This window comes from Limulus polyphemus, unplaced genomic scaffold (assembly GCF_000517525.1).
Source record: "Limulus polyphemus unplaced genomic scaffold, Limulus_polyphemus-2.1.2 Scaffold3434, whole genome shotgun sequence".
NCBI classification, from domain to species: domain Eukaryota; kingdom Metazoa; phylum Arthropoda; class Merostomata; order Xiphosura; family Limulidae; genus Limulus; species Limulus polyphemus.
This window is the reverse complement of record NW_013669044.1, coordinates 89420-104854: the sequence shown is the minus strand read 5'-3', so window position 1 is coordinate 104854 and position 15435 is coordinate 89420. Positions and strand designations below refer to the sequence as shown.

Sequence of the window (15435 nt, the reverse complement as noted above, 5' to 3'; positions counted from 1 at the left end):
ATGAAACAATACATAAACATGTAAGGAATATGGGAAAAACTCCATAAAGGTTTTTGGGTGTCTCACAAACTCTCCGATGATCATCATTTCCAATGTGTGTGAAAGTTGCTTTGTCTCTTCTGGCGCGTAATGTGCGTGAACTATTTTTGGACAGAATTGTCACTGGTGATGAAAAATGGATTCTCTATGCAAATATTAAATGTCAAAATCAATGGCTAAGTCCTAGACAAAAACCACTTTCAACTCCAAAACCTGGACTCTATCTGCAGAAAGTGATGCTTTGCAATTGGTGAGACATCAAAGGAGTAATTCATTTCTAACTCCTCAATCCACAGTGAACTGTCAATGCAGAGATCCATAGTCAGCAACTGTGTTTTTCTTCTCTACGACAATACATGTCCACATGTGGCATGTTTTACACAACACAAGATTATAGATTGAATTGGGAAGTTCTCCCCCACGCACCATATTCTCCAGATATGGCACCATCAGATTACCATCTTTTTTGTTCGCTGCAACACCATCTTAATGGGAAAACATATGCAAATGTGGAAGGTATTAAATGTTTTTTGCTTCAAAGCCAAGTGATTTCTTTAATTGGGGCATTAACAACCTGATTTTAAGATGGAAAAGCATCGTCGATAAGAATGGAGGCTATTTCATGTAATAAATGTTTTGTTTGGATACACAAGCTGTTCAGGTTTTTTTCATCTAAAAAAGTGACATTAATTTCTTGATGACCTAATAGTTAGTTTGATTACTTTATAAGTTACTTAGGTCTGATCTGTAGTTAGTTTGATTAATTTATAAGTTACTTAGATCTGATCTATACAGTTAATTTGGTGAATTTATAAGTTACTTAGATCTGATCTACATAGTTAGTGTGATTAATTTATAAGTTACTTAGATCTGATCTATACAGTTAATTTGGTTAATTTATAAGTTACTTAGATCTGATCTATACAGTTAATTTATAAGTTACTTAGATCTGATCTACGTAGTTAGTGTGATTAATTTATAAGTTACTTAGGTCTGATCGATATAGTTAGTTTGATGAATTTATAAGTTATTTAGATCTGATCTATACAGTTAGTTTACTCGTGATCAGACGTTACTAACTGATACACGTATTGAAAATGTACAAAAATACCTGACAACAAAGCAGTTACACAAAGTTCATGTGTGTCCATGTTCAATATACCTTTCTTTTTTCTTTCCCAAGTTCTACATTTTGTTCATCTATTGACCTGAATAAAAGTTTATTTGAATACTTCCACAGCTGTCTAAGTTATTTGCCAAGGGTCTGCCAGGGTTTCTTGTTAATCTGAAATTCCAATCTAGTAGCTTGAGTTTTGTGCAAAGTAAATAAAGAAAGATTCTGAAATTCAAATGGAATCCTTTAGAAAAGTTATTTAAAAAAAAAAGAAATGGAGAGAATTAGTTTTCATTTGGTGGCAAGCATTTGATGTTACTTCCGATATGTCATTGATTCTCAATACGAAAACTGATGCTTCAACAGTATAGAATGTACAGTGTTATTGAGGCAACCAGGTTTCTGAAAATGAATGTTTCTTTTGTTGTTTTTAATAATTATTTTATTCATAAACTGAATGGTTATTTAGGACATAGAAATTGGAAATACGATGATAAGATCGTGGGTTCAATTCCACCTGGTAGACAGTACAGATAACCTATTTTTTAACCTTATGCTAAGAAGAACGAAATCATTAGAGGTTAGCTTGGGAATGTAGAAAACTGAAATTACAAGTTTAAACTGGATTAAAATAAAAGAAAAACTGCTTTAGATGAATTAATTTTTACATTACCTACCCGAAATGTATTTTTCATTTGAGTATGTAATGCAAGAGAATCATAAAGCTGGCTGATCAAACATGGTTGAAATTTATGGTTTTAAAAATATAATTGACTTTCATATGTAATTTATTTTTATTTCAGAAATACCCTATCAAATCACTTTAGAGCTTATTGCATACAAAGAGAAACTATTACGTGAACAAGTTCTCTTAGAAGCCTGTGGGAACTCTATATTTATCATAACACTGCTGCTACATGCTAGAGTACTTGGTAAGTACAGATTATTCATAATTATCCAAGAATACATATACATTAATTTCACTTGAAAACTTCTTTACCATATCACATAATGTCGTTGTACCTTTATAGTAACGTTTTCTTCATTATCTATTCAAGCCATCTCCAGACTTTTGTCTCAGTGGTTTGTTATTCTAGATTCTAATCAGAGAGATTTATTTAGTGGCCGACTTGTCCTCAAAAGATCTTTAAGAGTAGTTAAAAACAGTACCAGTAATAAGTTTCTAGATTCTAATCAAAGAGATTTATTTAGTGGCCGACTTGTCCTCAAAAGACCTTTAAGGGTAGTTAAAAACAGTACTAGTAATAAGTTAGTGTCTTTCTAAGCATGTTATAAAGACTTGGCATGCTCTGAAAAACAAAGTTGGCAGAGAAATTGGATTACCTCCCTAGAACATGTCTGAGGAAACTATTGCCACTAATGAGGTAATGCCAGCTTTCAGGCATTTCTAGATTGTTGTGTTGTGTACTTAAATGATACAAAAGTTTTATAACATTGACTAAATCTCATTTTTTTATTAAGTTAAAACTATATGCTGTTTGAATGATTAAGGATTCCATAATAAAACATTGGTTTTGGAGATGCTTGCTGTCTTGGAGCAAGTTTCCTGTCACCCACTAGTATGAATGATAAGGATTCATAACTAGTGTAAAAAATGTATTTAAATGTTGACAGGCAATGAGCTGAGACCATCATTTGAAGTGTAAACAACATGATAAATATTAAAACATTTAATGTGATTATTTTCTTATGTTAAATACTGGAAGATTAGTTTTAATTCCAACCTGAGAAAAATGTGATTCAGTGTGCTTTAAATATTGAAAGGGACTCCTTTAAGATATATACGTAAAATGTACACATCTACCCTGATATTTCATTCAACTTACTGAGGTCATAATTCTTAAACAGCTGTTTAAAATAAAACAGAGCCCTTGGTAATTGGGAAGCAGTGTTCAACATAGCATTGTTAAATAATAAAAATTCAAATATCAGATATGTAAAAATCTATCTTAGTCTCATTAACCCTATCACCACAGGCATCCTTTACTGCACATGTCACAAGGTTTTAGTGACCTCCATTCAAAATTGAATTAAACTACTTTTTGTTTATGTTATACTAATTATTATAGCATAAAATTTTAACTAATAATCCATATTTTAATAGTATATAAGTTTTAAGTTCTTAATTTTATAAGGCAATATTTAAAAAAATCCTGAATTTCCCATAGTATGAAAAATGTGACATTTTTTCTAGACATCCCCTCTTCTCTATTTTATTCACCACCCTTCCAATAAGTATGAAATATAATGTAAATTACTCACTATAAAATCTTCATTGCTCAGACAAACCATAATTTTTATAGTCTTCAATATTGTTTGGTTACAGAGCCATCAAATAGAAAATTACACCCACCTGTTTCATGATTTGTTAATAGTTCTATCTTGCTCTTAATACTATAATATATATATAACCAATAGAAAGCTAAGGTTTTCATATATCAAATGACGTGTTATATTACGTTGTTTTCTGAACAGAGAATTGTCATTTTCTCTATTAGTATAATCTTTGTTACACGGGAAAGGTAATGACTAGCTTGGATGAACTTGCAATGGCTCTTGTTGCATAGTTAGAAAGTCAGAAAAATTGTGATAATTATTGGAAATTGTCTGATTTTTGCATATTATTATTCTGTGTTCTTTGGTGCATTATTAAATTAAATTAAAATTATTTAGTGCATTACTATCATTAGTATAAAAAAGTAGGGTTCATTGTCATTGACAGCAAAACAAAGAAGACTTTATTTCTTGTTTTTCATGTGTATTCTTTATTTATTATTATAAATATAACTAAAATGTAAAAATAGGAATCTCTTTAGGTTAGACAAAGTTAGATTATGTAAAATAAAAAAATAATAATAATAGTATAATAAAAATGTTTCATGAAGCACACACGCACACGAGCAGCTAGAAGTAGCTTGTGGGTAATGTAATTGGATAGTGTAACATGAGCTTCACATTCCCCAAGTGATTTACAACTTATTATAGCATGAATAATAGTAGTTAGACATGGTTTAAAGGGGATTTAAAACGATAAAATTTAAGTATAAGTAGATGTATACTGTTACAAGTTTAAAGCTGTTTAGGGTAAACACATGTAGTTTTGTGTTACAATTTGAAGTTTTTCTAGATAGAAAAAAAGGGGTAATTTATATTTTTATTTTTTTAGTGGTTATAAAGTCAGTCAAATTGACCAACCATGTATAGAGTTAGGGTAGAGAAAATAACAGATAAAATATAAAGTTTTACTGAAACCAAACATCTGAAATGTATTTAGGAGATTTTAGAGATTATGCAAATGAAATTTCAGTTTTTGAGATGAAGAAAAGTATTTTTTAATGTTAACATGAAAATCACCTTGCATGTGGACTAGTCTAAAAAATATGATTTTTTGTATGTGAAGGAGTACGAAAAGGTCACATGGTTGGTCATATCGACTGAGCCTGTGTTGAGAGAGTTAATGATGTACATACTGAATGTAGTGAAACTAGTTTTTGTCTAATTGTCAATGATATGGTACATACTAAAAGTACTTACTCAGCCTATGAGTAAACTTATATTCTTACAAAATTGCTTTTTTTTTCTACAGGGCTATAAAGTTTAAATTTCTTTATTTTCAGGCAAAGGTAAGGGAACTCCATTTTTGAAGAATGGAATCCGGTGCATTGGTCAAGAAATGGATGAAGAAGAATCAGAGTACAGTGATTGGCAGGGATTTGACTGATGTCTTGGCTGGAAATCAAATCTTTCCTCTCGTATGACTGCTCTTTAAAAGTTTGCAAGTTCAGTTATTAATTAGTTTTCAATAACTGGAATCACCATATACCCAAGAAAAAGATAAAATCATTTTTGTGTGGCTGTTTTGTACCATTTTGTACTTTTCGGGCATAATTCCTAATGCTTCAAGTATATATGTATTTGATCTGTTAGACTTGTTTGTATTTTATAGATATGTCGTACAAGAGAGATCTATTTCAGTCTCAGCAGTCATATTTTCATATTTCTTTCAGTACATAAAAAACAGCAGTTCTTCATAAGAAACTTTCTTTTATAGGTTCTAAAATTCTTTAAATAAGTATTTTCAAGTGTCTCCTTTTTTTAAACATTAACTGGAAAACAAAATCATTGAACATATAAGTATCTTAACACTATTCAATGTAAAACTAAATTGTCATATACTTGCTCTGATACTTTTAAACAAAATAGTATCATTCATTACATAAAAGATGTACTTTTGATGAAAAATTTTGATTGTGTAAGTCCTGAGTTTTAGTTTAAACAAAATCAGAAAATTATTTAGAAAACTTGTTTACTGTTTTTGTTTCAGCTTGAAAAGTGTTTTGTTAAATATGTTACTATATTTCAGCAAAACTTGTGTAATAGATTGTAGAGTAAATTGTTAATGCTTTTTAAATATACAGTGAACGACTTACTGATCATGACTTAAAAAGGCTACATTTCAAAAACAGTTTATAGAAAAACTTATTTTAAGAGTACTGCAAAATTAGTCATGTATAACAATAACCAAATGTCATTAATGCTGCAGTTACAGAGATGCCTGCCTAGCGTTAAAAGAAAATCTGAGTTCATGAAGCCTGGGGTTTTCAGGCCTGCTATTGCTTACTGTGCTTTGATGTATAAAGAATAGAAATGTGACTGTATATTAACTAATGAAATTATGATGATGGATGGTAATAGTTTGTTTTTTTCTTTCGTGGAGTATCTGTAGTTGCCATTTTGGTTTGTTCTAAAAGTGCCATTTACACCAGTGCTTGAAATTCTAACATATTAAAAGATAACGATGCTGATTAAATGTTTTATCACCCAGACCTAATATTTGTGAAGGAAAATGAAATTTAGGCTATAAGGAATGACCTGCCCAAATAATTTACTGGAAATGACAAATTACTGTTGTGGGCATTGTTTTTTTAAGCCAATATTTATTAAAAATTGGACGGTATACTTAAGCATTAATAATCAGACAAGCTCAGTCAAAATTGGAGATGTTGGCAACTTTGCATTAAGCTCTGTATTTTGTGTGTGGGAGGTATTACTGTACTCAACTGTGATACTCCAAACATGAATATTTTCCTAATTTTTTTCTCCAAGTGAAAGTTAAAACCAAAAGTTATTTTGGCTGAGCATTCTGATGATTTTTTCACTATACCTCAATAAACAGTAAGAAAAAGGTGTGATAACAATGCTTTTACTGAACCAAGTCTGAGTAGATATAGCCATTACTCACAAATTGAAACAACAAAAAAAGCCAAAAATAGTAAAAGTTCCAAAACTATTAAAAATAAAGTAGAATAAAATCCCAGTACAAGCATAAGCTGTTTTCTGTGAAAAACATGCTCTTATACAGCCTGCTGATAAAAAGGAAATGCAGATATAATATTGGTGAAAGTAGCTTACACAGGTATTTCTTAGACAAGAATACATGCTAAAAATTATGAACCAATACTTTTATAAACAAAATGCTAGTTATCCTAGAAATCTTATTTCGTGATTTATATCTAGATAATTTGATGCGTGTAGGTGTATATATGTTTACATTACATTTAAGACCATTCATATAAGAACTTTGAAGTGTATGCAGTTGTATAACAACTTGTTTACCCTGCATGGCCAGGTGGTTAGGGTGCCCGACTTGCAATCTGAGGGTTGCTGGTTAAATCCCCATCACACCAAACATGTTCGCCCTTTCAGCCTTGTGAGTGTTATAATGTGACGGTCATTATGTTCGTTGGTAAAAGAGTAGCCCAAGAGTTAGTGGTGGGTGGTGATGACTAGCTGTCATCCCTCTAGTCTTACACTGCTAAATTAGGGACAGCTAGCGCAGATAGCCCTCGTGTAGCTTTGCACGAGATTCAAAAACAAACACAGAAACAAATTGTTTATTTTTTTGTAAAATATTTTTTTAGACTTTTTCAGGAAGTTTATTTTAAAAAAGCAATGAAAAATAACGTTTGCTGTTATTTTCAACTTAAAGTTATAAACACAATCAGAAGAAAATACTAAAATTAAATTTTGTATGGTAATGATTTGCATTATTTTTCATATAATTAAATGATGTCATGAAACTGTGTTCCTACAGCTTTATGATAAAGATTGTGTAGTGAATCATTTAATAGAATAGTTAGAATGAAAAAGTCTATACATAGCATCAATGTGCATTTGTTACAAAGAACGAGTTATCTGACAATAATCATATACAAATATTCTTCTGAAATTTCATTTTAACCTAAAACCTACAGAACATACCCAATATTTTGCCATGGCAACTTCACCGGGGGCTTATCTTGTATTATAATTTATTCTATTGCTAGAGATTGTTCTCTCGCAACAAGTTCAGGAATATTATTAGATGAAGCTCATCAGAACCTCTTACAGTGTACAATGTCTTCAAAAAAATAATGCTAGAATAAACTATGAGATGAAACAGTGACAAGCAGGTTACTCCATAAACAGAAGTATAAGAAAGCTAGCTGGTCACTCTGTGAATAGAACTATGATAAAATTTGCTGGTTACTCCCTAAACAGAACTATGATAAAATTTGCTGTTTATTCCCTAAACAGAAGTATGATATGGCTAGCTGGTCACTCGCTAATAATTCAGTGTTTTAAACACTTAAGTGCAAAATACCTGGACACACTGTTCCAGTTATCACAATGTGAAATGTACCAACAAGATTGTTATGTTATAAAGGAGTTAAGTACTTTATATAATAAGTGTATTAGTACAATAGTCTCATTATTATTTGTGCTATTTAGAACTAACAAGTGTTATTGACTGTAGGTTTTCACAAACTTTAACAATATGTAGTTTTTTTCATGATTATTTTTTCCTGGAGTTTTTAATGAGTCTGATACAAGAAACATGTTTATAAATAATATGTGAGGAGCTTCTGTTGACAATGAGTCTTAAAACTCAGTGATAGAATATTCCAGAAGCTTTAATTTTCTGAGTTATTTGGTGATACAGGGTTGCATATTTTTATGTTGTATTGTACATCAATGTAAATATATAATCATGGATAACAGAGAAGAAAGACAGAATGCCACACTAGTAGAAAGCATTCTGTATATCAACCACACATTTATCAGTTGTACTTTAATTTGATCAAATGTGTAATTAAAATTCAAGGAAAATATTCCTTCTTAAGACAGTGTATTGTGTTTTAATATTTTCAGATAGACTGAGAAACATAAAACTCATCACATGGTTTCTCAGTTATATGGTAAACTGCGATTCATTGAACATAATGGTATTTTCCTTCTTTTATACAAAAATAAAATACAGTTTTATATCTTGTTATTAATTACATGATAGTAAAACTGAAGAAATGCATTAGAGCAGTATGAAGTTTGTTGCAATATCTAATTTTGACTAGTAAACACAATATTTGTCTAAATTTTTATTTTGTTCATCATCAAAGAGCAAAAGCTTGGGCATGTATTCATGATTATTTTTATAGTATGGTGTATTGGACAATAATTATGTCATATCCATGGTAATAAGATCTTGGGCCACTCGGGAAACCATAAACAAGAGTATTATTCATGGACTTCAACTTCTTGGGGGTACCTGCTAAGGTCTTGTTTTTTTTGTCCAGTATGACCGAGTGCTGGCTGATGAAAGTTTAGATAGTAGTATAAAATATTGACCAACACTGGGCTGTAATTGTGATATAGTGCAATATTTTGTTAATTTGGTCCATGTTTAGCTTTAGTGTGTTTGATCTGTTCTAGGTTTGATTTATCTTGTGATAGTGAGTTGTTTCTAGAATGCAGTAGTTTTACTAGTGGATGAGAGGATCAGAAGAAAGGGTGTTTGGAAATGGTGTAAGTATTGCATTTTAGTTGGTTTTTTTTTAATACATATTAAGCCTTTTTCACCATACCAACATGAGAATACATAGGAGGCATCTTTTATTATTGTTCTTTGCAGGGAGTCTAATTGTGGCTTTGCTAGGTTCTGACTTACTACCCATAATTGAAAGGACTTCTGATGTTAATGTGTATAGTGTTTTTGTTTTGTAGTTTTTTGATAAAATTAGAATTTGGTTTATGTGTTGTGTTTCCTAAAGCTGTAAGCATAGCTATAAAGGTTTGGTTGCTCTTAACATGTTACAAGTAAATGACATTGATTAAGTGAGGAATATGAATATATTACTTTATAGAATGTTTAAGGTATTCTGAAATGAGTCCTCAAAATAAAAAGAGATGAATGTTTGTTTGTTAGAAGTGATAAAGCTGGCAAAAACATGGTGAATGTTTGGGTTATGGTTCACGACAGGAAATGGAGATACGGATTGCCAACTTCAACAGGCTTCTTAATCGTCTTATTATAAAGGAGCTTGCAATGTATATGTCCAAAACTCGGATCTTAGAAACTACCACACTGGCAGTATTTTTATAGCAGAGCAGTAAATAAAACAATTGAAATTTCCACCAAAATGATATGTTTCAGATTTAACCAATAAAAATTATAAAGAAAAAAGGAGTATGTTTCAAATATAAAACAATCAAAAACAAACTTGAAAATTTGTTTTTCTTTAGTGAAAATCTTGTGAGTGTTGCAACAGAAAAGCAAGACATTTTTATTGATAACTGTGTCTACAAAGAGATACTTCTGTGAAATCTACTCTGTGATGTAATTCTGTGATGATAGCTCATTTTTAAACTAAAATTTCAATAAAACCCTTTTCTTATGGATGGTGAATGTCAAGTATGAATACATTGTTGTAGAACTGTCAGACAATTCCAGAAAAGGCTGCAGGCCCAACAGCCTTACACAGAAACTAGCAGTTATACCTGCCCGGATCAAAAATGGAAAATTTTTTAATGAAGCTTGAGAAATTATTATCAATTTGATCAAAGAAGCTCTAAAAGATTGTATCATCTCTAAAATTCTTTGTTCCAAATGAACTACAAATAAAGGAATTAAATCATTAATAAATTGAAAATAAGCTTATGAATTCACTGCTGAAATGGAGATCATAACTTTATCTAATGAAAAACAAGTGGAGAACGTTTTTTTAGCCCAAAACGTAAAGTTTAACTTCAAGGTTTCTTAAAAAAACTACAAAAAGAGGGCCAAATATATTATAAGTTATCTAAGATATCTCATGGGAACCTATGACAAGTATCTAAGATACTGCAGCTAAATATGCACGTGTAATTAAATTAAAGATATCTTTAAAGCAAACTTTATATTTATATAAAAGTGTTAAAACGTATTAAACACTAGACATCATTTGTATTGTATATGTAGATTCAATATTCTAGAAAAGCCAAACAATAACAAATAATGCTTGAGTTTATATTCAATACAAAGCACAAGAAAGAGCTGATTTTATCTACAGATAACACTTTATTGTTAATTTTTCTTCAACTTGAAATATAACAGAATTAAAAATATACATGTGTAAAGTACCATCCATTTTTAAATATTCACAGTTTTGCACAAAAAAGCAGTAATGTATTTATACATTTTAATAATATCATTAGTACATACGTTAGAATAATCTCTATAATAACAGATAATAAATTTGATAATACTTGTTTTTAAGGCTCGTATTGAACATTTAGTCTTTGGCTTCTGGTTCTTGTAGTTCTTCTTCACAAGCACAGAATGCCAATTCTGTTTGTTTAGTTTGTTCAGTTATTTCAGGAGGATCTAACATTGCTGCAAGTTCGGTATCACAAAGTGCACTTTTTGCTGTAATACACAGGAAACATACTCTGTATAATCTCTTAAGCTAAGAACAAAGGTTCGAAACAGCTTAGTTAGAAACATGTATGTTGACATAGGCAAAACCAGAGTTAACTAATGCTAAACTTCACCATCAAGAAAATAACTTAAAAGTAAGAAAATTTTTTGATGGCTGAAAGTTTATGCTTAACAGAAAATATATATATATGAAAATGATATCTAATGATTAATGAGGAGTTAAATATTGTCTTTTTCTACTATTTTTTTCTTTGAAGTTACTTGGGTCTAAACATTTTGAGAAAAAAAAGGTTTTTAACTATTAACTGTATAATTCTTCTCAAATTCTATAAAATATGTAGAACTACCTCTAGTTTTCAAAATGGATTCTTCCAGTTTTATCAGCTCATCCTGAATTAGTTCTATCTGAGCTATAACTTCTGAGGAGTCGAGTTCTTCAGCTTCATCAGTAGAATTCCTTATTAAGCTTCCCTATAAGAACTTATAACTGAATAGTTTTTACGACTAACAGAATAATTATAATCGAGTATTAATTGAATATCATCTCCCAGTTAGAGCTTGACTACAAAACTCGGTGACGGAAGTATTCATTATCATCTGTAGTAGATACATAAAACATCAGATTATTACAGTGTTACCACAGAATTTAAAACAATTTACTGTTTGAGCCATGTGGGTAAACAGTTTCCTGTGTACACGAATTCAACATTACAGTGTTTATTGATGTTCATCATACTATATACAACATTCAACATAAGTACATTACTAACTCAAGAATCCAAATAAACTTGATGCACATTTTTCCTATGCCTTTCTTACCTACACAAGTGATGTAAGAAAAATGCATAGGTTAAGAAGGTTTTTTTTTTTTAATATAAAATTATAAAAACCCTATAACCCGAGCACTTTCAAAAGTACTGGAGTTATAGGATTTTTATTGTTTTATATGTACCTACACAAGAATTACCTTGTGTAACTGAATGACATACGTGTCCTAGCTGTTAACTGTTATTAAAGTCATGGTTCTGAATTCTGAGAGCTGGTGAAGCATTGAAAATAAATAAACCAGATACTTGTGATAAATCCACACCACAGTGCAGGTGTTTTCTACACATTCCTCTTATGTAGTCCATTACAAATTTTAAATAAGAGGTGTGTAAAAAATTGCTATTTTTTTCCACACTTCTTTTGTAAAATGTGAAGTGAACAAATTAAAAGGAGCTTAGTTTGATTTTTATCACATATTTTATAAATTATTTTTCACCACACAAAAAATGGTTTTAAAAAATTAACAATTATCCGTGATACTAGCAATGATCTGCTTTGTGCAGCAGTACCTAACTTATAAATCAAGTTAAATTTAAACTTTAATACATGACTCAGAAAAATATTTACTGAAAACACTGAAAGATTTTTTTTTCTCTCTCATATATTGTTATTTAATTGTTTCGTTGGTACATGTACCCAACAGCTGATTCTTCAAAATATTATTTTTTTCTCTTCATCTAATTGATCAATGTTTTTCAATTCTTAACTTATAAATGGAACTGGTAGTAAAAAAAAAAAAAAAGACTCAAATATAATGACAGAAATGTCATAAATTGGATAATAATTTGTTAAATTGATATGTTAATAGTGAAAAATTAAAAATTTCGTATTATTATACACTAATAGAAAGTCAAATCTCTAAACTATCTAGACAAATTTAATTTTTTTATGGTACTAATGCATAAAAGGGAAATCACATTATCGGCATATTTCATATCTTTATACGTTTTACCGACGACAATATTTACATCAACTTTGTAATGAAATAACCAATTTTAATTATGTGCTTTACCTGATAATCGAAATTTAATTCCATAACTTCAGTTTCTTCATGAATGCTTATTTCAGATTTAGTTTTCTCTAGACATGAAAAGTCAATTCCGTGAGTGTTTAAAACTTGAGAAGACCATCTTATACCAAATAAGATAATACCCTACAGTTATCAGTATGTTAGTTCTATTAAATTTTGATTTTTTTAGTATAATTATTCAACTAGTGAAATATCAACTAACAAATCTTTACATCATATTATGCAAGATAAAATACCAACGGTTTTTAGTATGTTAATATGAACACTTTGGCATAGTGTAGCTTTGTGATGAACAAAAATGGACGTTGAGGATGCTAAGAATATTTTTTAAGTCTAAGCATGAAAACGACCATTTCTCTTCACATTAAAAATTCGCCATTTACACAGTTTCTTGTTGCACAAGTCAAGACCAAATTAGGCTGCTCTGGCAATATCTAACTTTACAAATTAATTTACGATGGTTGTACAGAAAATTATACACATATTACAATGTTGTGTTGTTGACATGTAAAATATAAAAAAACAAAAACTCACCCATGAATTTGAATTTCTATTAAACTACGTGGTACGTACTACTTTAGTTCTTTGAATCTGTTAAGTGCTATGACCGTGTCGTCTGCTAATAAACTCCAAAAGCATCTAAAATGAATAAGGTAGGATATAAATATATATAACATATTTATTATTTAAAACAAGCGCCAATGAAAACCTAACGCTGCATAACTAAAATTAGAGAAGTCACTATGGCACAGGCTATAGTATAAGACACATAAAATATGTATTGGCCTTTTGAGGTGACTTTAGCGTTATACTTTTATTAAGGCTTTTTTTTAATTATAAATGTTTTATTTCATCATATGTCTAATTTGGTGTTTTTAACGCAGTCCATTCTTTTGATGTAGATATTAATTAAACTGTTTAAATAATGTTTGTGTTTACATTCTGTACACCTATATATCTATCTATAGAAAAGAAATGTGACTACCATAGCTTCAAGAAGAAAGAACCTTTATAATAATAAAAGGGCGTGTCTCTGTGACCGCCATAGCTCCAAGAGAAAAAACCTAGAAACTTGAAATTTTGCACACGTACTAAGTGGACACAGAGGGTGTGCACCTGGGTATTATTATTTATCCACATGCGTGCGCGATAGCATTGTTTTAATGAGGTAAGCTAGCGAAATACCACATAGAAAAGAAGTGGTTCCTTGTACAACAACTTCTAATATATAGAAAAATCAAAGCGCTTCAACAATGGCTTATCTCGACTTTGGCAGAACATTGTAATTATGTTAGTCTGAGCGTAGAGATAAGGTTTTTATAAATTTGAAATAACTCAGTTTTGGTAGTTTGACTTTCTTGTTTCAATATTACTATAGCTAGCTAGGTTACGTATATATCGATCGCTACTTGTATTTACAAAATGTTTAAATTATTTATTATATTTGTTTGTTTCATTTTTATTAGCTATATTTCTGTGCACCAGCAATAACAAGCGTGGGGCGCGCGTACACACGATTCGATTTTATTACTCATCAGGATCTCTACCAACCCACCCTCAAATTTAATCATATGCCCAATATTATATACATATACTAGTATCCTTTTCGGTACCAAAAAAAAGGGGGAATCATTGGGACTAAGACGAAAAAGTTCTGTAAAAGAATTAGAGCGATAAGATTTGTCATTTTTTTCTGTACACTTGTCTGGAAAAGTCACTTACTTACTAAGATGAAAATTCGATGAAGTAGTGAATTTTTTATTCATTCAATAAATATATATAGCGATATAAGTGGCTTTATAAGTACAATAAGCTTTAGTTTTGCTCAGCTGGTACTGTGAAGTAGGTATTGTCAGTATTCACACTGTAGGTTTGTTTGTTTTATTGCGACAGCGGGGGTTGTCGTAACACTGCCCCTCCTTTAGTATTGTTCGTACCGAACAATAGCATCTTACATTAAACCAATAACAATAACTTAATCAAATGTACAGAATTACAAACACAAAATTACAATTCAACAAAGTCTCTTAATTTTACGGGATGTATGTTCTTCCGTACTGGTCTCTGTCTCGTTGGCTTCCGTTTCATATGGGCTAATCTGCTTCATCAGGAAATGTCCTATCGTCTGTAACAGTCACATCAGTGGTAGTAACTTTATCAAGAGCTTCACCGTTTCTCTTCTCAAAACTGAATAGAGTTTCTTCTTCAACAGTGGCTTTTTCAGGTGACACGTCTTCAGCAGCGTCATTGGTTCTGTTGTTCACTTCGTCCCAACTGAAATGTCCTGGACCATGATAACGCCAAAGCCTGTTGGCATGCACCACTTTTGGCTTACCTCGCCGCCCACATTTTATCCGGAAAGTCACGTCTGAGAGACGATCCACTATGTCATATGGGCCTTCCCATGGAGAAGACAACTTAGGAGATTTACTTTTGGTCTTCCTGGGATTATACAACCATACCTTGTCTCCTGGTACAAAGCTGATTTCAGTAGATCTCTTATCATAAGTTAACTTAATCGAATCAGAAGACGTTTTCAAGTTTGAACACACTTGATGGTGAATATCATCCATCCTTTCCGATAACACTTTCACAATCTCTGACACATTCTCAGGCACCTCTTCATAAGGTGGGCGTCCTGTTAACAGATCCACTGGCAACCGAAGTTCC

The 15435-nt window shown here is 30.8% G+C and overlaps 1 protein-coding gene across 1 annotated transcript in view; it reads left to right on the top strand.

Annotated features, from left to right (window-relative positions):
* Positions 1-6624, top strand: part of LOC106469343 (UPF0687 protein C20orf27 homolog) — a 19446-nt gene extending 12822 nt beyond the window's left edge. The window contains exons 4-5 of the mRNA XM_022397841.1: positions 1957-2085; positions 4792-6624. Of these exons, the coding sequence (XP_022253549.1) occupies positions 1957-2085; positions 4792-4895 (233 nt within the window). The 3' untranslated portion in view covers positions 4896-6624. The remainder of the gene's footprint in view (positions 1-1956; positions 2086-4791) is intronic.
* Positions 6625-15435: the final 8811 nt, after the last annotated feature.